At 37.0% G+C, this 16295-nt stretch overlaps 2 protein-coding genes across 2 annotated transcripts; both read right to left on the reverse strand.

Moving 5' to 3' along the window:
• Positions 1-3619: 3619 nt before the first annotated feature.
• On the reverse strand, positions 3620-5121 carry LOC110930977 (LRR receptor-like serine/threonine-protein kinase GSO1). The gene has a single exon (XM_022174367.2). It carries the CDS (start codon positions 5034-5036, stop codon positions 3765-3767), a length of 1272 nt encoding a protein of 423 aa, XP_022030059.1. The 5' UTR covers positions 5037-5121; the 3' UTR covers positions 3620-3764.
• Positions 5122-13892: 8771 nt separating this feature from the next.
• Positions 13893-15074, reverse strand: LOC110932639. The gene is made up of 3 exons (XM_022175960.1): positions 14519-15074; positions 14337-14464; positions 13893-14195 (listed from the first exon to the last, which is right to left on the reverse strand). The coding sequence occupies exons 1-3, from the start codon at positions 15072-15074 to the stop codon at positions 13893-13895; spliced, it is 987 nt and encodes a 328-aa protein (XP_022031652.1).
• Between the last annotated feature and the right edge of the window lie 1221 nt (positions 15075-16295).

Genomic DNA, 16295 nt, shown 5'->3' on the forward strand with positions numbered 1-16295 from the left:
CCATTCAGCAAGTATATAACACCATTCATTGACTAAACATCTGATCGAAACATATATTTTTCTCTATATAAGTATAGCAATATGGTACTCATATTAAAGATAAAAAAATGCTCGTTATTATAGTGTATTTTTTTTTAAAAAAAAGTTACATATAAAAAGTTATTGACGTTTAAAAAAGACGGGGGGAAGTTACATGTGCATTACCTAATTTCTAGTGGGCTTAAAAGACTATATTGTCCCTAGATATTTCAAATCAGTCCAAATTAATGAAAATATTTTACAATTTGGTCCCTATTGATCTCAACCATTAGATCAAAAGATCTAATGGCTGAAATTCTTTCTTACCCTTCTCAAACTTTAGGCCTTTTTTACAGGATCCTCTACCTATATATATATATATATATATATATATATATATAGGGTTGTGAAAATAATATTTCAGGGATGTAAAATAGTAAAAGCCTCTATTTTTCTATGTTTAAAGTATCAATTTGGTCGATGATAAATAAAGTAGCTATACCCAAACAAATATTATAAATAATTTTGTGTATGTATAAATTTTAAAATACACAAGAAAGGCAAACAGTCAACCAGTCAAACTAGATAAGAAAGATGAGGGACCAATCGGCAATCGGCTATGCCCATTCCCCATGGGCCGTGTAATGAGTGTTTTTAATACTTTTAAAATACTAAAATCTAATGTTGTTATTGTTAATACTTTTAAAAACTTAAAATTTAATTTTGTGAATTTGTGGTATGTCATTTTCTCACGTACTCCTTGTAGTCACGTGTGTCAGCATGTTGTAAAAATGCACAAACACAAAGTAAATTTTACAAGGAGTTTGTTTCGTGTGTTCAACTTTACGAGGTTACAAGATGTTTTGTTACATTGTTTGTCTCGCTTTTTGTATTCACTCCGATTTATCACTTTTTCCTTTTTCCACGCTCGTACACACCTTTATTTTTCATAACTTGTAATATACTCTTGTGAAATACACGCAACCGAACATCATGTACTAATTTAAACATGTATCGTCATTTCTAAACTTGTCCCCACTCCCCAACTATAAGTAGCACATTTCAAGCATCCACCTAACCTTTTTTTTAGTATTGAATCGTGCAATGCGATAGGAATTTGGTATATGTATAAAACATAAAATAACGTTTACAATACTATTACATACAATCAAACAAAAGCTACAAGTTACATTGCAGTATAGTACAAATAGTAAAAAATATTGAAACCAAAAACCATAAATGAATACTGGTACTGATATTGATGGTGTTCCGATGGTAGTTGTGCGATTAGACAATATGTGAATTACAAAAAAAATATATATATTTGCAATGATTTTATTAATACAAAAGTTGTTTCGTATAACAAAATATAGTTGTGGTATGCATAAAAGAATACAGACACGTGTTTTACATTGATCGAAATCCAAAAAATGAATACAAATGTAGAAACCTGGTATTTTGTGCACCTCTTAAACTAGATAAGAAAGATGAGGGGGCCAATAGGCCATATCCATGCCCCGTGGGCCGAATAATGATTGTTTTTAATATTTTAAAAACTAAAATTTAATTTTGTGGCATGTCATTTTCTCACGTACTCCTTATAATCACATTTGTCAGCATGTTGATTCACAGAAGAGTAGTTTACACCGACAGGGAAAAATGCTCAAACAAATTTTATTAAAAGTTTGTTTCATTGTTTGGGTGTTAAACAACATTATGAGGTTGTAATTGTTCTTTTACATCGTTGTCGTTTATCTCTTTTCCTTTTTAACTCTCGTACAAATCTTTATTGTTCGTTAACTTGTTATATACTCTTGTGAAATTCAGAACATCTTGTACTAACATCGTCATTTCTAATCTTGTCCCCCTCTATATATAGCAAATTTCAATCATCCACCTTTTTATGTTGACACGAAGTATATTTCCAATGATTGAGTTAGCCCATTAATTTAGAGGTATCGTGAGAAAAAAAAAATTTACCTTGCAATTATAAAATAATTATGAAAAACGATAATAAATAAAGTGAAACAAATACCTAGCTAATAAATTTGTTCTCTTCTTTTTTTCATAGCTTGAAAGCGTTCCATCACATCGTTGTCTTTTTCTTTGTCAAATGTTTTTTTTTCGACCGCACAAACTATAGCATTGTTCAAATAGTCCAGCCCCATTCGACTGCGTAAATCCGTCTTGACAAGCTTCAATTTTGAAAAAAACATCTTTCAACGGTTGCAAGGTTGCGGTTGCAACCGATAAAACCAAAGCTAGCTTCACTACCCGATAAACCAAAGGACAAGAACTATGTGTTCCGCTTTTCCACCATAAGACGAGTAAGATCACTTATTCAACTATAGTATTGTTTTGAGTCTTGGGCTAACGTTATCAATTATATTTAGCGTCTTTTTTCAATTCTATTATTTTTTGTTTGGGCTTATATTATCATTCGGGCTAAATTATTCTACAAGTTTTCTGGGTGTAAAATGTTTGGGCTTATAAAAAATGGGATTTGTACTAGTAATATCAAGTATCCTATTTTTTGTTAGGATATATCCTTTGTATAAAACCGGGAAAAAATCACTACGAATACGAGGTTGAGCTATAGCCTGTGCTACGGCGGGCTGCGGCTCCTAATACTATAGTTCCGCCCCTGCTTCCAAGTTCCAACCTCCTTTTACCTAAAATCTTATTTGAACAATATTTGCAACAAATCTTGGTGTACATTTCTTATCACATTGAGAGCATTGTAGAATGGTTACAAGGATATGATTAGCTGGCTTTTTACTAAATGTTTGTAATCACATATAATTTTTAAGTTGAACTAATAACATTTTTTAAACTGACCCAATTTAAAAAATGTTACACTAACAGTCTCTAAGTTGTATTAGTAAAATACTAAATATATGGTCTAACTTTTAGACATTTTAATAAGTGTATAATGTTTTTCAAAATGACAACATGCACTCTCCCTACTTTTACATGATCCAAAATCAATCTATTCAGTGGCGGATCTTGCCCGTTGAAGGTATCAGGGCCGAAAGACACGGACACTAAAAAAAGCCCGGGCGTAGTATATATAAAAAAATTCAATTGAAATGTGGAAAATTAGCACTACGACCGACAAATTTGCCCGGGTCGTGGCCCTGCTAGAACCCTTCTAAGAACCGCCCCTGAATCTATTAAAGTATGAATTCTCCCTATATAGCTTTTATTAGGGGTGGGTAAATTAAATGTCAAAACTGATAACCAAACCATAACAGAACCAATTTTAACCAATAACCAACATAACTAATGGTTATGGTTATGAATCTTGTTTAACCGACCAATTAGTTATGGTTATGAAGCTGTAATTAACCAATATAACTGAAACTGAACTGAAGTTATATGTTGAGGCTATGTAATAGAATTTCGTTTAACACTAACCATGTAGAGGTTTTGAACTTTAGTCAAAAGTTAGTTTTAGTTGAAGTTTTTGGTTGTTAACCGAAATAACCATAACCTAATTCATAACCCGATTACCTGTAATCAAAGTTCGACTATGATTAATGATAAAAGCCGAACCAAACCAACCCAGACACACCCCTCGGCCACTTGCCAAAAAAACATCTAACAAAACACACTTCTTAATTAATATAACAATAAAAAACCAAAGCCTAAACAATAACAATAACCAAACACGTATCAAAAGAAATAAAATTATACACTATATATGTATGTTATGTATAAACAAACACCAACACATAATCATAATACTACCCTATCGTATCCCCACTCTTAAACAAATCACACTGTCTTAACGGTCTCGTTACCGGTCCACCTGCACTAACCGGGCACGCCGTTAGCCCCACGGCCGGTGGGACCATACAATTATAACTCAAACACAATGCCACACCATCCGGCAACGCCGTTCCCTCACCGTCCCCCATCGGAAACGCCGTTAAATAATTATGCTGCAAATACAACGTCCTCATCATCCCATCAAACACATTGCTGACGTAACTCTCCGGCACCTTTCCAATAAAATGATTATTATTTAAAAACAACGTTTCAACGCTGTTTAAATAGTTTGGTATGTTTCCGGTGAGGTAGTTGTGGCTGAGATCAACGGTGGATCCGGCACCGTAACCGGAAAATGATAACGGTAGTTGCAACGGTAGCTCGCCGGAGAAATTGTTCCGTTGGAGGTACATTGATGAGGTGCAGGATCTTAGTAATGTGTCCTTTATTGGCCCACTGAATTTGTTCATGCTTAAATCAAGATACACTAAATACGCTGACGTCACCCAGTTCACTGGGCCCCACAGACCGTTACTCGATAACGACAAATAACGAAGTGTCGCCGGAATCTTCTCCGGCAATGTTCCGGTCAACATATTGTTTCTCAAATCCAAGTGCATGAGCTCCGACTCGTCGGAAAATTCTGGGATTTCTCCGGTAAGCTCGTTGTCGGATAGAACCAGTACTCTTAGTTCCGGTAACGCTGACGTCAGCATTGCCGGAATTTTTCCGGTGAGTTTGTTATGACTCAGATCTAAAGTGTGAAGGTTTTGAAGCTCCGATATTGACTCCGGGATAGCTCCGGTGAGTCTGTTGTTAGTGAGTGATATCACACGGAGGTTTTTAAGGCGGTGACCGATTTCCGACGGGATAAATCCGGTAACAATTCCGGGAAACAAAACAAGCTGAGTCAACTCAGTGAGCTCGTATAACCCAGTGTCGGAAATCGTTCCGGCGAGTCCTGGTGAGTCGGAGAGTCCGGTACCGAGATACAGAGACACAACTCGTAAGTTATTATTAACATTGGCGCAAGTAACTCCGGCGAATGAAGAACAGGCATTTTCCGGCGAGGAGAAGTCCCAGGAGGAGAAAAAACCGCCGGTTTTGACGTCGGTGAGTGAGTACATGAGTTGGTGGAGTGCATTGAGATCGGTGGTGGTGAGTTGTTGTTGGGTTGTGGGGGAAATGGTGAGGAGAATGGTTAGGAAGAGTGTAAATGGTTGCCGGAAAATGTGACAGTGTAACATTTTTGACGTTTTTAGATACGGTAAAGATGAAGGGGAACAGAGGGTATGAATATGATGGTAAGAAGAGCGTTTGTCTGTTTGGTCAAAATTGGAAACGGAGAGCCACAATTTTTATTTTGGAAACTAACTAAAATCCAGATCTCTATATGTATATAATAATGACAATTTTTTTTAAGGAGTAAATTTGGATTGTTCACGAACTATGGGAGGATTATACATCATCCGATCATATTCATTCTGTAGGAAACCAAATAAATATGACAAAAACTACGTATGAGAATCGAGCATAGGACCTAATAGTAACTAAGTCTTATTTCAACCATAAGACTTCAATAGGGTTATTTTTTAGATTTGTTTTGAAATTATCTGAAATCTGAATACATGATTTAATAAAATACAGGAGTTATATAGAACAACATAAAATATTCATGAATCAACATCACTATTAATATAACTAGTGTTTTTTAATGACGCGCGTTGCGCGAAAGGTATTGGTGGTTTCGACCGTGGGGTATGATGGGGCGGGGGTTTGAGGCATGGGTTGACACGTGGACTTCGAGCCCTTCCGCTGGTGAGTGACGTGTTGGGTCGGTATGGCGGGGCGTAGCTAGCCCGCGTGGGTTGGTGATGGAGAGTGTGAAACATGAGCCTTAAGTGTATTATCATGTGTGAATTAATGTGTTTTATGTGATTATACGTTTCGAATGTGATTACTGCGAGTGTTTGTGTTATTTCAGGTAAAATGCGTAATTCGGTGAATTTAAAGATGTTAGAGACGATGCGGAACACCCGTGGATGATAAACATAGCGAAAGGCGTTATTCGGAAGTTAATTCGGGTTAGAAAATGGCTTAGAGTCGAAAGAAACGAGAAGGAATGAAGTCCATGGGCCATTTGGTAATTAAATGAAAGTTGCTAAGCATACAAAAATGTAGCTTATGGAATATACGTCGTAAACTACGGCCAAATAATCCAAAAGAGACAGAATGTTTCAACCGTAAGCTACGGGTGAAAACGTACCCTACGGTAGTTATATGGAAGTGTCACGTGAATTATTGAGGGAATTAAAAGAAAAAAAAACAATAATCTAATGGGCCGAGATATGAAGGGCGGCTGACTTCCTCTTAGGGGGTGTGTGGACTTTGACTTCTCAACCTAATCATCATCACACGCATACATATATGCTGGACAAGAGGAGTAACATACACGCAGACTAGGAGAATCACAATTCACAAGGAATCAATCATCATCATTATCTCGACGGCAGGGAGGAAGTCAGCGACTTTCTGAAGGATACGAAGATTATCAGTTAACCCAGATGAGCGGCTAGTCTTTTATGGTTTCCTCTGGATGGAGGGTTTTTGTAAGTTAGTTGAAACTATGTGTTTGACACAATCGTTTTAATTTGGTGATCTAAGCATTCGATGCTTTTCACCATTGATTTGATTTCTTGATTGTAAACAGTTACGTTTATTTAAACCTTAATTTCTAAGCATTCAGTTCCCGAGAGTTCTAGTAATTGGGATATATTTGACATGGGGTTAGGGTTTGTAAATTGTAATTGATAATCATTCGATAACCTCCCGTTATGTATTGACCGGAGTACTTAGTCATTGGTTATCACAATTAATTAATCGAGTTTAATACCTATGTCTATGTAGGTCACGATTAAACACATAGTGGAAATTAACTGTAAAACCTGAAATCTGGAGGAACCATTGTTTCTCTATTGATTCAAACCTTAGTTTTAGTTTGTAATTTTTAGATAATTAATCAAACCCAACAATTGAGTTTTACTTTTTAGCAATAGTTAATTAATACTTAGCATCGTGACACTTTCCACAATCCTCCTCTGGTTCGATATCCGACTTATCCTATCTACGTAGTTTATTTCGGTTTTTGCATGTCACTAACGACAGACATCAAAATGGCGCCGTTGCCGGGGAGGCGTGCGCAACGTGTTTAGTGTTAAGTTTTTAGTAAAATAGAAAGAAAAAAAAATTTTTAAAAAAAAAAAAGAAAAATCCAAAAATAGTATTTTATTCGTCACATATTCCACTGTTTGCTTTTACCTTGGGTATACTAGTTTTGTCTGTGCAGATTTATTGCAGATCTTATTATGGAAAGTGCTTACTGGTCATGCCGAGGTTGTGGTAGTCCATGTCACACGCGTGACGATTGTCCTGTGTTCCGGAAAATGTGTGAGGACGAACAAAGGAGAGCAGATGAGTTGGATTTTTATTCTGATGATGATGTCCACCCATACTATTCTTATTCTGATTCGCAGCGAGTTGCATATGATTACCAATCAGATACAAATTATTGTTATGATGAGCAGACATGGTATGAGAGTAGATATGATCCGGGGATGGTACAAAGCGTGAGTTACCAAGAGGAGTATGACCATTGTTATAATGAATACTCTCAATTTTCTTATGAAGACCATCCGGTACACTATCAGGATGCCTATCATACCCAGTATACAGTTGATCAGGGTGAGTCTGAATGTGCACCCCAGTCAGATAGTTACTATCAATCACCTCAATTTAGAAGTCTTATGGAATATAGGAGAAAAAGAGAGTTGGCATACATTGAAAAGGAATTGGCAAATCCTGACCTGTCAATAGAGGACCAGTTGGAGATGTGGATTACGAAGTATAACCTTTTGATGGCTGAAGTGAAGGATGATGGGCCAAGAATGACTCCAATGGAAAAACGCCAAGCCAGGGATAAATGGGTGTCTCTACAGATGTCTTCTTCTCAAGTAAGGGATGAGGTTGTGGAGGTTAATACCACACCGGTGATTCCCCTAATTGCTGAACAGTCAGATGGGGAGAAAATTGTTGAAGGTGATGAGGTAAAAGAAGACATTCCAAAAAATAAGTGTGGGGATGCACATATAGAGATGAGGAAGGTGAAGGTGAAGGACATCAGACAGATCATCATAAAGTGGTTGTGCAATAATCCAACTTATCTGCTGATATTGAGTAAAAAGAAACGCATGTGGAGAGTTGACTATCGAGTGTATGTTGGGAACTCGATAGGAAAGTGTGGATTGAGGCCGGATTGTAGTGCTTCAGTGGACATCTTGATAAAAATTAGACCCCGCTGGATCAACGATGTCAGGTACTGTGCATTCATGGGAAATACAAGGGGTAAGTGTGCATTGAGACCACCATAGCGCATATCAGGTACGGTCTGGCTGAAGACCTTTAAACTTAGCGCTCTCGGGAGGCAGCCCGAGGATGTAGAGTTTGTACTTTATTTTGGTTTCGTTTTGGTGTGTTTGTGTTTTGACAGGTGCCTACGTTCCATCTTCACGGATGCAATGAATCAAGTGTGGGGATGTTTGGCAACATCCCCCGGTGAGATCTCAAAGAATCCATGAGGGGTGTATGTTCCGGTTAGATCGCAGCAACTACACCGCCACAGACACTCACTTGTTTTCTGATCAGGTGCATGTGTCTATCTATCTTGTGTTTTATTTGTTTTTGTGTATTTGGTGGTGTGAGTTTTTGTGTTGGGAGTGGTTTTTATGTGTTGAGTCATCTAGGTGTTAGCCGTTCATGGTTTGTGGGTGGTATCTCTCGAGTTTAGATTATAAATTGCACTATACATTGGGGACAATGTATCCCAAGTGTGGGGATGCGGTAACTCGAGAGAGGGTTGGTAAGATTGTGATATTAAATGCTTGAATTTGTTGAAATTGGCTAAAATTGAAAAATTTTGAAAATTTTTGTTTCTCGAGTATGCTTGAACTACATGAAACCCAACATTTTCAATCGCTAAAGGGTTCCTACTGATATTAAGCTAAATTAGATCCCTAGTCATGGTTGTCCCTTTAAGTTTCATGAGAGTATTTCTGACAAGTTTTAGAACATAGTTGAGAAGAGATGCCTAACTAGGGGTAACATGCTTTAGGAATTACACATGCTACGTGTCGGTAACCCATATTCCTTTTATTCGGTGAGATATTTGAGCCTACTAGTTGTTAGATGAATTTGCAATAAATGTTCATTTGCTGAGTGTAGGCCATATGTTGCTTTGTATTAGAACTTGTGTGGTTTGATACGTGCTGAGACTGTGCTTTAGCGTTTACACATAAATGATAAAGGCATTAGGATCCATTCATTGTTCTATATGTTGATTGTTGATTCCACCCACCTTAGTTAACCATGTTGAGCCTTTTACCCTTCGTTTGTTACACCTTGTTTAACCCGTTTGATTACCAACCATGAGTGGCAATTGTGTGTTAGATATTTGTTGAAAAAAAAAAGAAAAAAAAAGAAAAAAAATGAAATGAAAAAAAAGAGAGAGAGAGAAAAGAAAGAAAAAAAACAAAAATCATGTTCGTGTTCAATAAATGGGTCGAAAATACCCAAAGTATTAGTAGTTATTGTGAATAAATTTGTCATGGTTTGGTATTCTTTTGTGTTCGCCAAATAAATATAAAAAGCCAAAAATATTTCCCTACCTTTACCTTAACCCAAAACCCGAAAGTCCTTTTGATATGTGTTACGTTATTTGATACGGTGGAGGTTTGATTGCTATACAAGCTTATGATTGCAAAGTAGCGTATTTGGTTTTGAGTGAATTATATACTAGCACATTACACGCTAGTCTTGAAAAAACCGAGAGGAGCGATTATTGTGAGGGGCGTGTGACATGTGTGTAATATCATAAGCATGTTAGTTTTAGTTAGGTAAGTCTTGTTTTAAATGTGTATCACTTGTTCGTCAGATTGTCAATCTCGATTGTGTCAGTCTATGGGAAAGGTATGACTTGGGACCTTAAATTGTTAATTCGGTAAGGGATTTAATGGTGATTTGTTAATAAGGGGAGTAATGTTTGTAATGGTTGCTTGAGGACAATCAAGGTTAAGTGTGGGGATGTGATGGAGAGTGTGAAACATGAGCCTTAAGTGTATTATCATGTGTGAATTAATGTGTTTTATGTGATTATACGTTTCGAATGTGATTACTGCGAGTGTTTGTGTTATTTCAGGTAAAATGCGTAATTCGGTGAATTTAAAGATGTTAGAGACGATGCGGAACACCCGTGGATGATAAACATAGCGAAAGGCTTTATTCGGAAGTTAATTCGGGTTAGAAAATGGCTTAGAGTCGAAAGAAACGAGAAGGAATGAAGTCCATGGGCCATTTGGTAATTAAATGAAAGTTGCTAAGCATACAAAAATGTAGCTTATGGAATATACGTCGTAAACTACGGCCAAATAATCCAAAAGAGACAGAATGTTTCAACCGTAAGCTACGGGTGAAAACGTACCCTACGGTAGTTATATGGAAGTGTCACGTGAATTATTGAGGGAATTAAAAGAAAAAAAAAACAATAATCTAATGGGCCGAGATATGAAGGGCGGCTGACTTCCTCTTAGGGGGTGTGTGGACTTTGACTTCTCAACATAATCATCATCACACGCATACATATATGTTGGACAAGAGGAGTAACATACACGCAGACTAGGAGAATCACAATTCACAAGGAATCAATCATCATCATTATCTCGACGGCAGGGAGGAAGTCAGCGACTTTCTGAAGGATACGAAGATTATCAGTTAACCCAGATGAGCGGCTAGTCTTTTATGGTTTCCTTTGGATGGAGGGTTTTTGTAAGTTAGTTGAAACTATGTGTTTGACACAATCGTTTTAATTTGGTGATCTAAGCATTCGATGCTTTTCACCATTGATTTGATTTCTTGATTGTAAATAGTTACGTTTATTTAAACCTTAATTTCTAAGCATTCAGTTCCCGAGAGTTCTAGTAATTGGGATATATTTGACATGGGGTTAGGGTTTGTAAATTGTAATTGATAATCATTCGATAACCTCCCGTTATGTATTGACCGGAGTACTTAGTCGTTGGTTATCACAATTAATTAATCGAGTTTAATACCTATGTCTATGTAGGTCACGATTAAACACATAGTGGAAATTAACTGCAAAACCTGAAATCTGGAGGAACCATTGTTTCTCTATTGATTCAAACCTTAGTTTTAGTTTGTAATTTTTAGATAATTAATCAAACCCAACAATTGAGTTTTACTTTTTAGCAATAGTTAATTAATACTTAGCATCGTGACACTTTCCACAATCCTCCTCTGGTTCGATATCCGACTTATCCTATCTACGTAGTTTATTTCGGTTTTTGCATGTCACTAACGACAGACATCAGTTGGCCAGTTTTATAAAAATTAAAAAAAAAACCTAAAATTAAAAAATACACACAAAATAAAAAAAAAGCCTAAAATTATTATTAAAAGTCCCTAAAAATTATAAAATTCTAAAAAAAAGGATTACAAAATTAAAAAAAAGCCTAAAGCGTTAGGTAGATTTCGAACAGGGCGATCTTGTCAAACGGCTTCCGCTCCTTACCCCGGAACTCGATGTTGGCCACCGCCACCCGGTCTTCGTGACTTATATCACCGCCCGGGACACTATCGTAGTAGGCTTTAAAACGGTCGAGCTTCGGTTGTAGCTCGCTCCACTTGTGTTGGCACGCGTTTAAATTGTGTCGGTAGCTAATGAAAGCTTCCGGCCACTAACGGGTCTCACCGGGTTGGCGGCCCTTCATCGCGTTGTGCCGGTATCAAGTGTGGGTAGCGGGTTCGGGTACGTGGAGTGAAGGGTTGGGGTAGCGACGTGGACAGGCGGTGGGGTTGGGGGGTTTTTTAGTGACTTGGGTGAACCGTTTGGCTTGGCCAAATAGTTATTTTTTAAAATTTAAACCTAGCCGCTATGGCCTAGCCAACCCAGCCAATAAGAGCCGGCCACGGAGGACCGCTAGGCATGCCCAACGCCCGGGCTGAAACTCCGCCCAAGGGACCACGCCGAAACCCAAGCCCACCCGGAATGGTGACTTGGGCATTTGTACCCAACCCACACCCCAACCCTCGCCTCATACCCCATAGTCTAATAAATGAATATAAGGTATTACACAATATAAAAAAAATCATATAATAAAAAATTAAAAAAATAACAAATCACTGTTCATTGAGTTTTCGTTGAGTTTTCATTTTATCATATAGTAATAATTAGTAAGTATTAACCAACGATGGATATACATGAACTTGGATTACTATTTTGAGGGATTTGAGTTATATTTTTGAATCAACATCAATGTAATTTGTAATTGTTAACAAATGATGGATATACATGAACTTGGATTGCTATTTTGAGGCAGGGGGTGTGGTATAGCGTATCTAGCCATATCATACGTGTTAGCGTCCTATAGCGTCCCCACCCCATTCGCTACGCGCCAGGGGCCAAGGGCGCCATCGATGCTCCGCCATTGCAGTAACGAGCGTTGAAGGGAAAAACAGGTGAGGCCTCATTCTTTTCAACCAACCAAATCTTTTTTTTTAATTTTGTTTAATAGGGACTTTAAACTATTTCATGTAAGTTAAAGGGAGGGGCTTTAAAGCCCCCTGTGTGACATGACGCTTTAAAACCCCTTAGGGGCTTTATATCACACCCTCCAACCTTAGGATCAAATAAAAAGGAAAAATAAATGAGAAAGCTAAGAATGATTTTGGTCAATTGATCTAAAATTTTGAATGGTTGAGATTAGTTTTAAAGAAAAGAAGATAATGGAAAGGTATAAAAAGATTCATACATTTATTTACTTTCTCTCTTCACATGCAAGGCATATGTCAATTCCCCCGTCAATTTAAAACTTTCATAACTTTTTGCATATGATATTTAAAAAAAAAATCCACCATAATAATAAACGTTTTTTTATCTTTAATATGAGTATGATATTGCTATATGATAATAAAACAAAAATTTTCATATTTACTGGGTTTTTTTATCTTTAATATGAGTATGATATTGCTATATGATAATAAAACAAAAATTTTCAATTTTGTTTTTAATCTACTTTTTATTGTTTTTTTAGTTTGATACTCATTTTGTTATACATTATGTCCATTGTGTCTTTTATCTGTTGTCATCGATTGTGTTTTATTTTACTTTCCATTGTGTTTTTAGTTTAATACTTATTATGTTTTACATTATCTTCACTGTGTAATAATTTTGTTTTGAAAACTATAAAAATAGGGTACTCATTTTGAAGATAAAAATACGTTCGATTTTATGGTATAATTTTTTTTAGTAACAAATGATGTATAAAAAGTTACAGACATTTAAAAAGTGATAGGGAAATAGCATGTCCATATTCTTTTTGTTCTCTTAAACAAAATTTCTCTTCACATTTTATGATTATTTCTTACCTTTCTTATTTTTAAATCCTTTGTATTATAACTCAGTGAGATATTTAAGTTTTCTGAAAGGATATAAATGTTTGATTTAAAATATAATTTTATTTTAGTGTTTTTGAACCGTTTATTGAATGACGTATTAAATTGATATCATTAAATGGGGGTGGTATGGAAGTGCTTGAAAACTCGGTCAACTATAAGATCTAAAATCTGACTACATGTAATAATGGGTATGGTTTGAAATTAGTTGACTACATAAGGGTATAAGGAGTGGTTAAACACTTTAAAGTGGCAAAACAAAAAACCGACCAATCAGAGCGTGCCATATCAATTTGGCAAAAGTGTTTAAACTTTGCTGAAAAGTGTTGGCATTGGTTTAAACACTTGCTGAAGTGGTAAACTTTTATTATTATTTTTTTTTGCAATAATTAATTTAATATAAATAAATTAAAAACAATAAAGTTTCATAAATTAAATTAAAAACATCAAAGTTACACTAAATTAAAAAACAATAAAATTACATTAGCATGAAACAATTTAAACTAGTCTTCGTCGGAATCGGCCAAAAGATGGGGTAAATCTTGACTTGCGAGATGATCTATGAGATCGTGTTTGAGTCTTCAATGGGTGTCTTCATTCAACAACTCGCCCAACACCGTATCGTCTAGAGCCGGCTCGACCGGAGGATCCCGAATGTGCACCGGTGCTATCGCCTTTCCATCGTCTTTCAAAATCATGTTGTGTAAAATAATACACGTGTACACGACATTCCTATTTTTTTTAACCGATCTTGCTCGCATCGGTCGACTCAATACACCCCATTTCCCCTTCAAAACACCAAAAGCCCGTTCGACGTCTTTTCTTGCCGCCTCATGTTGCCTCTTGAATTTCTTTTCGTTTACTTCGTGAGGGTAAGGGATCGACTTCACAAACACGGACCACGAAGGGTAGATTCCATCCACGAGCAAATAACCACGTTTGTATAAATGGTTGTTAACGTAAAATGGACATTTTGGCGCGGTTCCATTTCGTTCCGTTAAAAATAACGGAGATTGTTGTAGAACATTGATATCGTTTTGAGAACCCGGTGGACCGGCAAAAGCATGCCAAAACCATAAGTCTTGAGAAGCAACCGCTTCGAGCATAATAGTCGGGTATCTATGATCTCCTCGCATGTATTGGCCTCGATACTCTGTCGGACAAAAACGCCAAACAAAATGGGTGCAATCAAGGCTACCGAACATACCTGGAAGGTGATGTTTTTCCTCATGAGCTTGGTATAAAAGTGCCATGTCGTGGCTTGTCGGTCTACGTAAGAACTCTGGACCATATATTTTGCAAACCGTGTCACAAAAATATTCTAGGCACTCGCGGGAAGTTCTTTTGGCCATATGCAAGTACTCGTCGTTCTCGTCTGGAGTGTTTCCAGTTGCGAGCTGTTTAATAGCCGATGTCACCTTTTGCAAGGGCGTAAAGCCCTTCCTACCTCGCGCATCGGGGGCCTCTACAAACCACGGGTCGTTCTCTTCCACATCGGACACAATTTTTAGAAACAAACGTTTCGACATACGGAACCTATGCCGAAAGATATCTTCGTTGTACTTCGGGTCTTCGACAAAATAATCCGCCATGAGTGTCTCATGCCCCTCCTCACGTTGACGTTCAATATATCTCCTTCGGTTAGATGTGCCGGTATCTTGAAGTTCGGCTTCTTCGATGAGATTTTGAAAAAAAAGAATGCTACTATCGGATGAATCGTCGCTACTCATGGGTGGGAACCATAACGGGAGTTCATCCGCCATTTTGTAAGGTAAACCTTTAGAAGGAATTCGTTTGTATGAGTATAGCTGAATTGGAAAGTATATGGTTAAATGGTTTGTGATATATATATATAGTTTAATTTTAAAAAAAAAATTATTTTTTTTAAACGGTCATATGACCGTTGGAGTGCCCCCCCCCCCTTTTTCCATTTCTTCTTCTCGAGTCGGCAAAGGGTCACCGAGTTCAATGTTTTGCCGCGACCAAACTTGGTCGGCGGCGGTGTTTGCCGCGCGGCAAACGGCTTTGCCGCCTGGATCTCGCACCCACACCGTATCCCCTAACTTAATAAAAATGCCAATGAGTGGTAAGGAGAAGATTTCGTGTTTTAAAGAACCAAGTTCGATTTCTGACCCTCTCCATTATTTTCTGCGACATCTAGTGATGACGGGAGACTAGGCGAAAAGGTGGAGATCGCTAGTTCGATCCTTGAACTGAGTGGATTTTATCTCACTGCATTGTCGTGTCTTCGGGCGAGTGTTCACGGGCTTCGGCCCTAGGTGAGTGTTTTCCCTGGTTCGGAGACGAGTGTATCTCGATATGATGAATTTCACTAGTAACTCATTTGGAGGATTCATTAGCCGTTAAAAAAACATAACATAATAAAATATGAGATTTCTTTAAAACAATGCAGTATATTCATAAATTAATATTAATATTATTATTGATGCCAATGTGGAAAGTAATAGACTAACTCTGATATGATTTAGTCTTTTATTATGTGAGACAAGATTCTTAATTTGTTTTCTTTTAGTATCGGGTCTCTTAACTTGTTGACTGATTCAAATAGTAATAGCTCGAATATGATTTTCAAGACTTGTGTATAGAAGGACTTATTCCCTAGTGGACGTTGATTCATCCATATGGTATTCATAAATAGTAAAACTTATATAGATGGCTGTTCAAGTCTTTTATACATGACTTGTGTCTCAAATAAGGTCATCATTCAGACCCATGTCTAAAACTAGGTATACATGTTTGGAGATGGGTATCTAGTCCTTGTGGTTCGAGGATCATTTTACCTTGAGGTAGTGAGTCAAAATTGTACCTAAACGTATGCCTAAGAAGCAAGTATTTGCCTCCTATATATAGGTTAGTATCCAACCCTTAGACTTGAAAAGTGTTATTGGGATGTGATTGCTTAGGTTAGAGCCCACATGTATATAAAAAATATCTAAAGATAGACTCAGAAATGCAACAATTAC

This window comes from Helianthus annuus, chromosome 3 (genome assembly GCF_002127325.2).
Source record: "Helianthus annuus cultivar XRQ/B chromosome 3, HanXRQr2.0-SUNRISE, whole genome shotgun sequence".
Taxonomy (NCBI): Eukaryota; Viridiplantae; Streptophyta; class Magnoliopsida; order Asterales; family Asteraceae; genus Helianthus; species Helianthus annuus.